We start from the raw sequence: 13,211 nt of genomic DNA on the forward strand, positions 1-13,211 counted from the left end.
CAGCGGAGTACCTTCTCCAGCCCAACCTCTGTAATGGATAGTGACCACAAAGCCGTATACACACAGCCACACGCTCCAGAGATGGCTTGTGAAGAAAGCCAGGTTAACAAGTAGCCCTCGGTGCTGGCAGCAAATTATATTTCTGTGGCCAGGTGAGGCCCAGCTCCTAGGAGCCTGCAGGGCCAGCCAAAGAAGTTTGGGGCCTTGGGAAAATATCTACTCCACTGTGAGGCTCTTTACAGCCAGACCTATGACGTGAATCTGTCAAAAGATAGTTTAGTTCATCTGAGATCTTCTCCCAAATTGTAAGCACCTGGTAACTGCTCAATAAAAATAACACTAAAAGTTTAGGGCAAAAGGACCCAGTAATAGAATTTTGTAAGAGAAATCTGCCTATCTAAGCAACTTTTCAGCAAACAGGAAAATTTTCCAAAGTAAGAACTTAAAAGTGCTATTGACAATAAGGGGCATGTCAATTTACAATTTAGAGAAATGGGTGGAGCTATGAGTACAGTATTTTGTTTTTTAAGGTTTGTTTAGTCCTTTTTTTTTTTACGTTTTTATTGCAGTATAATTGCTTTACAATGGTGTGTTAGTTTCTGCTTTATAACAAAGTGCATCGGTTATACATATACATATATCCCCATATCTCCTCCCCCTTTCGTCTCCCTCCCACTCTCCCTATCCCACCCTTCTAGCTGGGCACAAAGCACCGAGCTGACCTCCCTGTGCTATACGACTGCTTCCCACTAGCTATCTATTTTACATTTGGTAGTGTGTATATGTTCATATATACACTACCACTCTCTCACTTTGTCCCAGCTTACCCTTCCCCCTCCCCGTGTCCTCAAGTCCATTCTCTAGTAGGTTTGCATCTTTATTCCTGTCTTGCCCCTAGGTTCTTCTTTTTTTTTTTTTTTTGATTCCATATATACGTGTTAGCATATGGTATTTGTTTTTCTCTTTTTGACTTACTTAATTTTGTATGACAGACTCTAGGTCCATCCACCTCACTACAAATAACTCAATTTCGTTTCTTTTTATGGCTGAGTAATATTCCATTGTATATATGTGCCACATCTTCTTTATCCATTCATCTGGCCATGGACACTTAGGTTGCTTCCATGTCCTGGCTATTGTAAATAGAGCTGCAATGAACATTGTGGTGCATGACTCTTTTTGAATTATGGTTTTCTCAAGGTATATGCCCAGTAGTGGGATTGCTGGGTTGTATGGTAGTTCTGATTTTAGTTTTTTAAGGAACCTCCATACTGTTCTCCATGGTGGCTGTATCAACTTACATTCCCACCAACAGTGCAAGAGGGTTCCCTCTTCTCCCCACCCTCTCCACCATTTATTGTTTGTAGATTTTTTGATGATGGCCATTCTGACTGGTGTGAGATGATATCTCATTGTAGTTTTGATTTGCATTTCTCTAATGATTAGTGATGTTGAGCATTCTTTCATGTGTTTGTTGGCAATCTGTATATCTTCTTTGGAGAAATGTCTATTTAGGTCTTCTGCCCATTTTTGGATTGGGTTGTTTTTTTGATATTGAGCTGCATGAGCTGCTTGTAAATTTTGGAGATTAATCCTTTGTCAGTTGCTTCATTTGCAAATATTTTCTCCCATGCTGAGGGTTGTCTTTTTGTCTTGTTTATGGTCTCCTTTGCTGTGCAAAAGCTTTTAAGTTTCATTAGGTCCCATTTGTTTATTTTTGTTTTTATTTCCATTTCTCTAGGAGCTGGGTCAAAAAGGATCTTGCTGTGATTTATGTCGTAGAGTGGAGAACAGTATTTCTTATAGTCTGTAGACAGAATCATCATGAGCATCAGCTAGGACGTTGTTTAAGAAAAGGCAGATTCCAGATTCCCATCCCTGAATCAGAATCTCTTAGGTGGGCCTAGAAATTTGCATTTTAACAAGCACACAGGTGGTTCTTCGGCACCAACTCCATGATCTGTATTGCATTCCCCACCTTACAGGGTCTCTATGCTTTCAGGGGAGGAGCTTCTACATAGAAAGGTAAAACGATCCTATCACTTACCCACAAGCCTCTCTGCCGGTTCTGGGGCAAATTCTAATTTCTTGTTTGCAAAACTCCTCAGATCCTGGCCTCAAGTGGAACTGCTGGCTTTTGCTTTTTCCCGGAACATCACTGGCTGAATTAAACTGTGCACACAATTTTGCCTCTGTTGGCGATAGTGCCGTCTCAGTTGCCCCTCTTGTTTGAGGCAGCCCTCTGTGGCCTTCTACATGTCACTCTGAATGCTCTTTGAAAACCTCCTTTGTCCTCATCAGCCATCCACTTCAGAAGTGGTGGTGTTATTTTGAGGCAGGGTTTGGGATGCCACATAAAATAAAGCTATGATTGTATTAAAAACCAGAAGAGGATAAGCAGCTAACACAAACATGAATAAGGCCTAGACACATGCTGTACCAGGAGAGAGAAAGAAAGAATGCTTCGTTGTGACTCTGCTTTGTTTTTAAGGTCTGGGTCTCATGCAAAGCCCTGATAGACTCGCTATGAGGTTTTGGGATTCTGGCTTGGCATACTTACTGAATTCTGGGGCCCAAGGCCCTGTCTTCTGAAAGGTTCCAGCCTAAGTGCCTAAGGTTCCTTGTGGACAGGAATCGGGGGTTGGGAGGTGGGGGAAGGGCCCATGCTGTGTTCCTGGGTTCTGGTGGCATCTCCCCGTACCCCACGCACACACATCCGGTGCATTTTCCTCAGAGATGAGCCCTAGAAACCGAAGCTTCCCTCCATACATTCCAATAAACCCTACAACATTTTGCTCTGATACAGAAACTTCACGTTTCCTCCTCACCACCGTGTTGCTTTGAAAACTTTTAGTAAAAGCACAGTCACATAGTCTGGGACACTTGCTCTGTTTCAGTGACAATTTCCCCCCACAAGGAACACTGAAATACAACAGGAAATAGTGAATATGAATAGGCAGTCCTGGGCTAAATTTGACTGGTGGAAACTTTATCCTAAAATGTTTTCCATAGAAATTCACTTTCTTTAGTTTTGATGACTACCCACTGGATCATTGTGGCCACATGCCATTGACCAACGAGGAAACTGGAAAATAAACTTTCATATGGCCTTTCAGGAACTCTGTTTTGTTTTTGTTTTTTAAACGGTGGGAGCATAGAAAAATGATACTCTGACCCAAAATGAGCAAATAGAGGAGTTTGGAGAGAGCATGTTTATTTATGAAAACTTTATGATTATCATTTCATAAGAATAGTAGAGAAAGCATGAGAGAGAGGGAAAGGAAGGGAATTAACATTCAGGGAGCATCTATTCCATGGCAGCATTTGGCTGGGAATATTACATACCGAAGGCTCTTTCATTCTCACAACCACCAAGTAAGGTAAATATTATTACCTGCTCTCTGTCCTTCTTTTTGGGTCAGGAAGGAGGTTCGTTTAGGTAACTTGCTAATCACCCACTTATATTTAGCAATCAGGAATTCAGATGTGGCTCTCTTTTCACTCTTCCCTGGCATCTTGAGGAGAAAGCTGTGTGGAGTCTTAATAAAATGAGATCTCAGTTGTGGGAAGGTGGCCTGGCTATTAAAATAAACAACATCATTCAATTAAAAAAACCTATGTTATACATCTATAGAACACTCATTTCTAGTTATATTCATGCTATTTGTTTTAATCAGAAGAACAAATAATAGGGTCTGTTGTAGTTGTAAGCAGCCCTTGAATATAAAAGTATTAATTTTACTCAACTCCAAGAGGACCGGACACCAGCATTCCTGTGAGGTAGATGCAGCATTTAAAAAACTGTTCCCAGTGTCCTCTGAGTTCTGTTTTCCCCAACCAGGGCAGACCCACGTGGGGGAGAGAAAAGATAACTTGAGGACTGAGGCCGGATGACTTAGACCAGGGAAAATAAGGGAAGGTCTCTGAAGCTCAGTGAATCCCTGGATGATATTTTGGGTCAGCTTCAACTCTTGGCATTCTCCTCCTGCTGAAGTATCACTTGTTTCTTTAGAAGAAAAGGGTGGTGGAGACCACAGTGAGTCCCGACTTCAAGATTAGTCAGGTAAAATTGGACGAACCTAAAGAGTTTGGGAATAGATCGGAAAAATGTGCTCCCTTACAGCGGGCCTCCTCCCCATTACTCTTCTAGTATCAACTTGTTCTTACATGGGCTGATGGCCTCTACTGACTTGGCCCTGAGCACAGAAGCTGTGAAGCCAGGTAAGGTGGAAAAAAGAGGTGAACTTCCACCCTCAAATAGCCAAGTAACGCCTTGACTATCTCCATTCTGCTAGCAAATAAAGCTCAGAATCCAGCCCAGCCAGAGACTTGGAAAGGAAGCACAGAAGCATGAAAAATAAAAACGGGAACCTCACGATTCTTTCAAACGGCAGTTTGGTCAAGGTGTGAGTTAAAGAGTCATAGATCATGTGTAGCACTCCCTCTTTATTTACTGATGCTCACTCTTCTGAGGTTTAACCTTACATAAACCCGGTGAACTGCAGAAGCAAGATGGCATGGGATCTCAGCGTGCATTTGAAGAAACTCCACACTGCGTCTTTGAATTTCCTTCTAGGTTCCCCGCCTGATGTCTCTATCTCCTGGGAGCCTCATAACCTTTTTACGCCACTCTTATAAAATGTGTCATAATTCCTCTTATCCTGGGTTATTTCAGAGGCCAGAAGATCCCGACGCACGTGCGTGTCCTAAAGCCCCCAGCCCCAAGCGTGGCTGCCCCTGGGCGCAGCAGTAAACGCGGGTGGAATGGAACAGGATCCTCCAACGTCTTTTTCCACCTCTGATTTCCGTTAAACATTAGCTCCGGGGTCTGCACGCAGCCCCCAACGGGCCAGGAGGCGAGCTTGGACTCTCGGTGGACAGCGGCGGAGGGCCGAGGGCGCACTTCCTGCGGGACGGCGGGAGAGGGCGGAGCTGCCCGCCTCCCCCCTCCCCCTCCCCCGCTCTCCCCGCCCCCTCCCCCTCCGTGGGCTGCCGGGGGCCGCGGGGGCGGGGCGGCGAGCGGGCTGGGCGGCGTGGCGGGGCGGGCTGGGCGCCCTGGCTAAGGTGCGAGCGGGTCCGCTGCGGGCTCCGGCGCGGAGCGGAGTGGAGCGGAGCGAAGCAGTCCGGCCCAGCCCAGCGCAGCCCGGCGCGGGCATACGCGAGCCGGCGGGTGGCGGTGGCTCCCAGCCCGGCTGGTGCTGGGCCTCCGACCGAGCTGCGGCCGAGCGGGGCCTTGGCCCGCGCTCTGGGGAAGCCCGCCGCGGCGGGCTGCAGGAGGAAGCGGCGGCGGCGCGTCCCGAGCCGTGCGCGCCATGTCGGGCGGGCCCCCCAAGGCCCTGCCGTCCACTGGGCCCCAGTCCCTGCGCGACATGCCGCACCCGCTGGCCGGCTCCAGCAGCGAGGAGGCCGTGGGCGGCGACAGCACGCCCAGCCCAGACCTGCTGACGGCCCGCAGCTTCGGCGACAAGGTGGGGTGCGCGGGGCTGGGGACTGGGAGGTTCGTTTCGCTCCCGAGCGGGATGAGGGATCTGGATCTGGTCCCCGCTGGGCACCGGGCCGCGCCCACTCTGGCGCCCCTTTCCGGGGGACAGGCTTGCCCTCGCCCCAGAGCCTTGGGGAAAAAGCGTCTCCTCCCTACCGCCCCCTCAGGGTCGCAGCCTCTGGCGGAGCGGCCAGAGGGGACGGGCTTGCCCGGCTGGTCGCGAGGCCAGTGACAGCTGGTGGGGAGGGGTCCCGCCTGCCCGCTGTGGCTGGAGGCGTGCGTGCAGTGCTCAGAGCCTGTGTCCTGGGATGGGGTCCCGGTTCCTCCAGGTGCATCTCTGAAGACTGAGCTGCCGAGTCACTTGTAGCTCCTCCAGTTTGCTGCGACTGCAAAGAAGCAAGAGTTAATGGTTTTCCGTGGTCTTACTGCCAGAGGCTTCTTACCCCTGTCTGTCATGGGGGCAGTGATCTTTGTTTAGGTTTGCTTTGTGCCCTGAGGAGTCACCTGACTCCGACCCCAGCCGGCAGCGGGAGTAGAGTGGCCCTGGGGTTTTCTGTCTGGGGCTCCATTTACCTCTCACTGTCTCCCACGCTGTTTAGGTTTGGCAGAGGCTGGTTTTGTGGCTGAAGGGAAGAAAGGTCGCCCTTTGACCTTTTTTGCGTAGAGGGGGGGCTCCTGATTTTCTTAGAGCAGCATATGACCCTCCTGCTGCTTTGAGAGACAGTGAGGGGTTAGGGGCGGCATCTCCCTTCCCCCCCTCCCCCCCGTTGCCACTTCAGCTGTGATCAGGACTTGAGCTGATTGTATCAGCGCTGCTGTTGCCACTTAGTCAATAATTGCAGAAATTAGAATTGTTCTCCACACCTGTGATCAGGTGTAAATACTAAGTGAATGCCTCTTAGTAAAATACTAAGTGAAGGGCTCCTTGTCCCAACACCGAATGGAATCAGGAGACCCAAATTTCTTCCCCCTTAGATGGGAGGGCATGTGGTACAGTAAAAATGAGTGTGAGTGCACTAAGCAGTCAAATTAGCCAGGAAGTGGGAATTGATGTACCTTCCCAAGAGGGTTCGTGAAAGCAAAGAGTGGGGCAAGTTGGGGGGGGGGAGGCAAAGCATTAGTAGCAAGTAAACTTTAAAAAGCTAATAAAACCAATGGATTGAGCAGCTGGGTGTGTGTGTGTGTGTGTGTGTGTGTGTGTGTGTGTGTGTGTGTGTGTGTGTGTCTTTGTAAGTATTTCTCTTTATTTTATAGAAGATTATAGACTATATGAAGGCTTGAGTCGCTTGGAAATACCTTGCCCATATTTGACACTCAATAAGTAATTGTTGAATGAATAATTTGCTTTCTTTGTTTTTGTTTTTGTTTTGCGGTACGTGGGCCTCTCACTGTTGTGGCCTCTCCCGTTGCGGAGCACAGGCTCCGTACGCGCAGGCTCAGCGGCCATGGCTCACGGGCCCAGCCGCTCCGTGGCATGTGGGATCTTCCCGGACCAGGGCACGAACCCGCGTCCCCTGCATCGGCAGGCGGACTCTCAACCACTGCGCCACCAGGGAAGCCCAATTTGCTTTCTTATGTACAGAGAACTTGGTCCTATGTGCATGTAAGATAGGAATTGAGGTTAAACTTATAATTTTTTTCTCAGGTCTGTGTAGGATAGTGAATTAATTATATATCGCTGTGTAACCAATTACTGCAACATTTAGCATCTGAAAATAGTGTCTGTGGGCCAGAAATCTGCAAGCAGCTTAAATCTGGGTGGTTCTGACTCAGGTCTTTCATGAGCTTGCATTCAAACTTTGACTAGGGCTGCAGTCACTGAAGACTGGGTTGGGGGTACGTCCTCTTCCAAGCTCACTCTCTCGGCTGTTGGCAGGCCTTAGTTCCTCTCCATAGGGCTTCTTGAGGTGGCAACTGCTTTCCCCCAGAGCAAGTGATCCAAGAGATGGAGAGATCCCAAGACTCAAACCACAGTCCTGTGTAATCTAGTCTCGGAAGCGACATATCTCTGCCGTATTCTGTTGGTCACACTGGCCATCACTGGTACAACCTGGGAAGAAGGTATGAATAATACCAGGAAGCGGGAATCATCGAGGTATCTTGGAAGCTGCCTGCTACAGATGGCTCTTTTAAATATCTGCTTAATGATCCATTCTTGGAGGACACCTGATGCAGAAGTGTGGGCATTTTGCTACTAAGTACTGGGAGGACAGACGCCCTGTATCCCTGAGATCTAGTTGGTGGACAGGAAGTCGAGCCTAAGTCTAATTACTTCTGGCTTCCTTCACAGGGACAGTTCCATGAGAGAGATGGTCTTGAAGGCATTATTATTAATTATTGAATATTTAATAAGTCTCCTTAGAGCTGCGAGGAGCATCAAAATGACATGACTCCCAAAGGCCTGATTTATAGTTAGCCACTTTTCCTTAGAGGGCAGTATAATTTCTTCCTCTGACTGGGAGTAACATTTTCCTTGAATCTTGGCGTACACATATGTTCTCGTAACTCTGGAGAAATTTCTGCAGAGAGAAGCTACCAAGCAACAGAGGTGAGTCAGGACCAGTGGAAGGAAGCCTTCCCTTTGCTCTTTCTCTTGCCCAGGAAGTGTGGGGTTCACCGGAGGGGAGGTAGGAGCATTGAGTGCTATGGTCTGTCTTTGAAAAGAAGCCTGTGTCTTCTTGCCTTTTACAATGGACCTTGGGGTTGTGGTCCTGGATGCCTGATTCAGAGTCAGTTCTGAGGGTTTGACAGGCTGCTCATAGTGCAGGGTTATTGTATTATGCAGAGGGGAATTGCTGAGGTGCCACGAACACGAAAGCCTTTCGTCTCGGTCCAGCGGACGCTTCTCAGTGGCCTCTGGGGTTCTGGGAAGGAGGAGAAGACCAAATGTCATGGCCTCTTCATCCACAAAATTGAAAACCATTCAAACCATGGTGTGAAGGGAAGAATCTTTTCTATCTACCAAGGGTTGCTAGGAATTCTTTTGACGCTGGCTAAACTCCCCAGGCCTTCTAGCCCTGTATCTTTCATCTCCACCTGAAATGTAAATACACCACTTGGCCCTTTCTGTCTTTTTTTGCTTTCATCTGCAAACCACTGTGGGCTTGCTTCTCCCCTGACTCAGCCTCTAACTCCTGTGTACCTCCCAAAGCCTGACACCAAGCCCTCTCAAGCCCCACCTGTGGTTAACACCTCTACCCACATCCTCAGTCTCTTCACTGAACTCTTCCACCTACCTCCTGCCCCCTTAAGTCACTGCTTCCCCTGAAGTCTTCAAAATGGAGGTGTCTTTTCCTCCTACACTCCACTTATTTCAGGTTCAGGAGATGCGGGTCAGTAGTGTCCTTTCTCTCCACTGCCTTTTTTTTTTTTTTTTTTTTTTTGGCCGTGTTGGGTCTTTGTTGCTGTTCGCGGGCTTTCTCTATTTGCATTTGCAGCGAGCGGGGGCTACTCTTCGTTGCGGTGCGCATGCTTCTCATTGCGGTGGCTTCTCTTGTTGCAGAGCACGGGCTCTAGGTGCACAGTCTTCAGTAGTTGTGGCACGTGGGCTCAGTAGTTGTGGCTCACGGGCTCTAGAGCGCAGGCTCAGTAGTTGCGGCGCATGGGCTTCGTTGCTCTGCGGCATGTGGGATCTTCCTGGACCAGGGCTCGAACCCGTGTCCCCTGCATTGGCAGGTGGATTCTGAACCACTGCACCACCAGGGAAGTCCTCTCCACTGCCTTTTAACGATCAAGTGCTGCCCCTCTGAGGCTCATGTCATTGTATTTACTCACTCAGCAAATATTTGAGGGCCTCCTACGAGCCAGGCACTGTTTTAGGAACTCAAATGCACCAGTTGAAAACCCCTGCCCTCACTGGGTATATTTTAGTGAGTACGTACTATTTTATGTAATAAATGCTGTGAAAGGAAGAAAAAGTTGGGGGGAAGGGAGTGTTCAGGATCACTGGCTGAAGGGAGGCAGCTTCAGTTAGACGCTACTGAGAACTTGAGATTTGAGCAAAGACTTGAAGGAGGTGAGGCAGTTGGCGAGTGGATGTCTGGAGGAGTGTCCTGGTGGAAGAAGTGGCCAAAGCAGAGGCCTGGCAGCTCCTGCCCGCGGTGACGGGGACTACCCTAGGAGCCAGCGTGGTTGGGGCAGAGTGAGCAATGGGGAGTCCTTGGCCAAGGGCTGGGAGGAAGGGGGCCACATAGTCTGGGGCCACTCTGGGAACTTTGGCCTTTACTTTGAGCGCCATTGCAGGGACTTGAGCAGAAGGAGGGTGTGATTTATGTGTTGAAAGGATCACACAGGCTGTTGAATTGAGAATCCTTTATTTGACTATTCCACTGAATTAGGTTTCTTTTCCGTCAAAAACACATAAATCAAATGCAACCTGGCTGAAGAAAAGAAAAAAATCTATTGGCTCATGTTGAAAAGCCCCAGGTATTTTGGCTTCTGGAGTGGCTGGAACTAGGTATTCAAATGATGCTGGGAGTCTGTCACTTTTCATCTCCTGACTCTGCTTTCTCCTCTCTGTGTTAGCTCTGTTCTCAAGCCGGTGAAGGGATATAACTTTGCAACTCCAGCAGGAAGAGAGCACCTCTTTCTTGATAATTCCAGCAAAAGCTCTGGGCTAGTGTCTCCTGGGCCTAAATTGGGTCAGGTGCTGAAGCCAGTCTTTGTAACTCTGACTGCCCAAGGCCTGGACCAGGTCCTTATCTTTGGAGGGTGGAGAAGGGAAGTTTTTGTGTGTATGTTTTAACTGTGAAATATAAATATGTGAAGTATAGAAATGCATCTGTATTAATAAAATGTATCTATACAGTTTAAAGAATAATAAAATGAACACACAGAAAGTTAAGGCATAGACTCTTACCAGTATTTTGGAAGCCCTCTCTGTGCCTGGGGAGGAAGGAGGTGGTTTCCAAAGCAAAGTCAGGATGCTCCTCCTAGGAGGAGGAGGAATGAATGAATGTTGGACCAGCATCTGTTGTTTCACAGATGTCCATTACAGACCTTCCACTGCCTTCTTTGCTGTCACTTTGTAACTTCCCTGTTTCTCTTGTTCATTAAAATCTTGAAACCCCCCAACTAACTGTCTTCTCAAATCATGCCTTTACTTCAGGGGACTCTGTCCAGCTCTCTAAAACTATCAGTTTCTTGACCTTTTATCTAGTCACCTTTCCCTTTTTTCCAGTTCATTTGCCCTCTCCCCCGGCCACATCCCTGCATTATAATACCTACAACTGTTCCTGCCCTGAAATAATGCCATTACAAAGCTCTCATCTTGCAGTGCCCTCCTCCCAGTCAGTGAGAACTGCCTACACCTGTTCCCTGACCCCTTGTTTTCACCTGCCTCCTTTAGATTCCACGGCTTAACTTGTCAGTTGCTCCTGCCACTGTCCTTTACGCAGTTCCCTTGCGCTCCTTTTACATCCAGCTTGGGTCATTCCATTTGTTCCTGTCTTTTGCCTGCACTTCAGGTGTGGAGGTGCCTTGAGAGTTGCTGCCAGTGTAACCTCACAGCTTCCAAGCACAGTTGGGGCCTCGGTGGTGCTGAGCCATCCTTTCTTTCTTTTTTTTTTTTAATGTGGGATCCTAGTTCCCCGACCAGTTGCCCGCGCCCCCTGCGTTGGAAGTGCAGAGTCTTAACCACTGGACTGCTAGGGAGGTCCCATGGGCCATCCTTCCTTTCCACAGAGGCTCCCACTCTGTACCGTGGCTGATCTGAAGCTTTGCTCTGCTCCTCACACCTTCCACGCCCCTACCCCCCACCCCGTTCTGCTGATGGCCTCACTTTCTACCTTAGAGAAGATAGAAGCCACCGTAAAAGAACTTTCACCAAACTCAAAATGGTCAGAATCTGTGGCCGCCCGTTCTTTGCCCCCGTTTGCTAAGGCTGATCCTGGAGTATGTGGCCTGCCCCCTCTGGCCTCTAGAGACCCTGCTGTCACTCCTGTGTCTTCAGACTATCAACTGGCTCATTCCCATCAATTTTTTTTAAAAATTTTTAAATTGAAGTATAGTTGATTAACAATGTATTAGTTTCAGGTGTACAGCAAAGTGATTCAGTTATATATATATCAGTATAAAACTGAATCACTTTGCTGTACACCTGATGTATATATACGATATATATAAATATTTCAGATTCTTTTCCCTTGTAAGTTATTACAAAATACTGAGTATAGTCACCTGTGCTATACAGTAGGTCCTTGTTGGTTATCTCCTTTATATATATACTAGTGTGTATTTCGATCCCAACCTAACTTATCCCTCCCCCTGCCCCTTTCCCCTTTGCTGACCATAAGTTTGTTTTCTGTGTCTGTGGGTCTGTTTCTGCATTCCCATTAATGTTTCAACATGCGCAAGGTGCTCTCATTTCTAAAACAAACCAAGTAAAGAAAACTGTTGTGATGCTTCCTTCTCCTCCATCTCATGCCCTATTTTCTGACTCTTCTTCACCTTTTGAAAGAAAGGTTTGCGCTTCTTGTCTCTACTTCCTAACCTCTGGCTTACTTCTCAGCCTACTGCTGTCTGGTTTCTGGCTTTACTACTCAAGGTCCCTCGTGACTTCCTTATTGCTAAATCCAGTAGACGCTTCACATCCTTGTCTTCCCTGACCTCTCGGTAGGTAGCACTTGATCCTGTTGAGTAACCCACTGCTTGAAACTCTCCTCGCTGGGATTTGTGTTTTAGCGCGTGCACTCTGGAGCCAGGTCGTCTGGATTTTAATCCCAGCTCCACTACTTACAGTCTTTGTGACAGTAAATTATTTAACCTCTCTGAGCCTCAGTTTCCTCCTCTGTGAAAAGGGGATAACAGAAGTACCTACATCACAGGGTTGATATTGAAGATCCATTGCGTTCATACTTAGAGTAGTGCCTGATGCATAGTGAGCCTTTAATAACTGTGAGAAGGTGGTGGTTATTCCCTGATACTGACCTCTCCACATTTTCTTTGTACATTGTTGCCTATTCTTTGTCAATTTCAGTATCATCTGTGGTCTGGTCAGGAGATAAAAACCACTGTAGGTTTTTCAAACTGAGAGACTTAATACAGGGAATTAGCTACATAGGTGCTGGGAAACATGTGAAGTCAAGCAGAGGACACGGAGGTAACCCAGAGAGTAACGATAGCAGGAAACTGCAGTCACCCTCAGGGCTGGGGGGGGGGTCAATGGGAGGAGGTGAGATTAGAAGAATCCAGGAGCTTCTGTGGGAACTAGACCATGGCAGGGCTGCTCAACAAGAGCAGGGACCTCAGGCGGAGGGAGCCCTGGAGAGGAAGCAGCTAAGGCCAGGGATGCTATCTGAACCAGAGAGGAGGGGTTGGGGTAGGGGAGAAGCACCCTGGCTTCTCTCCTCCTCCTGCTTTTGGTCTTTCACCTGTATCATCCGTTGGCCCAGATAGCTTCCTTGGTGGACATGTGACCCTAGCAGAGTCAAATAGCCAAAAAGAGATTTGCTCAGATGGCTGCTGGGGGAAAGAGTCTCTCTTTTTGTTAGATTGTGAGCCTTTGTTTCTTGTGATGTGGAGAGTGCCTGCTTAAGAATGAAGCCAGAGAGGAATGTGGAGCTGGAGAAAAAGAGGGCGACAGGCCCTGAAGATCCCTTGAATCCCGGATCCACCTGTGCCAGCTGTGCCTGAAGCTGGCACTGCTGCTCAGCGGGCATCCTGGTTACAGGAGGTCATGAATGCCCTTTTGTTTATACTATCCAATTTGATTTGATTTGTCACTTGAAAC

At 48.1% G+C, this 13,211-nt stretch overlaps 1 protein-coding gene across 5 annotated transcripts in view; it reads left to right on the forward strand.

The window, feature by feature from the left end:
* Nucleotides 1-3,914: 3,914 nt before the first annotated feature.
* SNX30 (sorting nexin family member 30) overlaps nucleotides 3,915-13,211 on the forward strand; it is a 121,550-nt gene continuing 112,253 nt past the window's right edge. For all 5 annotated transcript variants that reach the window (XR_013829058.1, XR_013829059.1, XR_013829060.1 and 2 more), the window contains exon 1: nucleotides 3,915-5,468. Coding sequence is in view for 1 of the 5 variants with exons in the window: in XM_079926299.1 (XP_079782425.1) it covers nucleotides 5,313-5,468 (156 nt within the window). In the remaining 4 variants the exon portion in view is untranslated. The remainder of the gene's footprint in view (nucleotides 5,469-13,211) is intronic.

This window comes from Stenella coeruleoalba (genome assembly GCF_951394435.1).
Source record: "Stenella coeruleoalba genome assembly, chromosome: 7".
In the NCBI taxonomy this organism is placed as follows: Eukaryota; Metazoa; Chordata; class Mammalia; order Artiodactyla; family Delphinidae; genus Stenella; species Stenella coeruleoalba.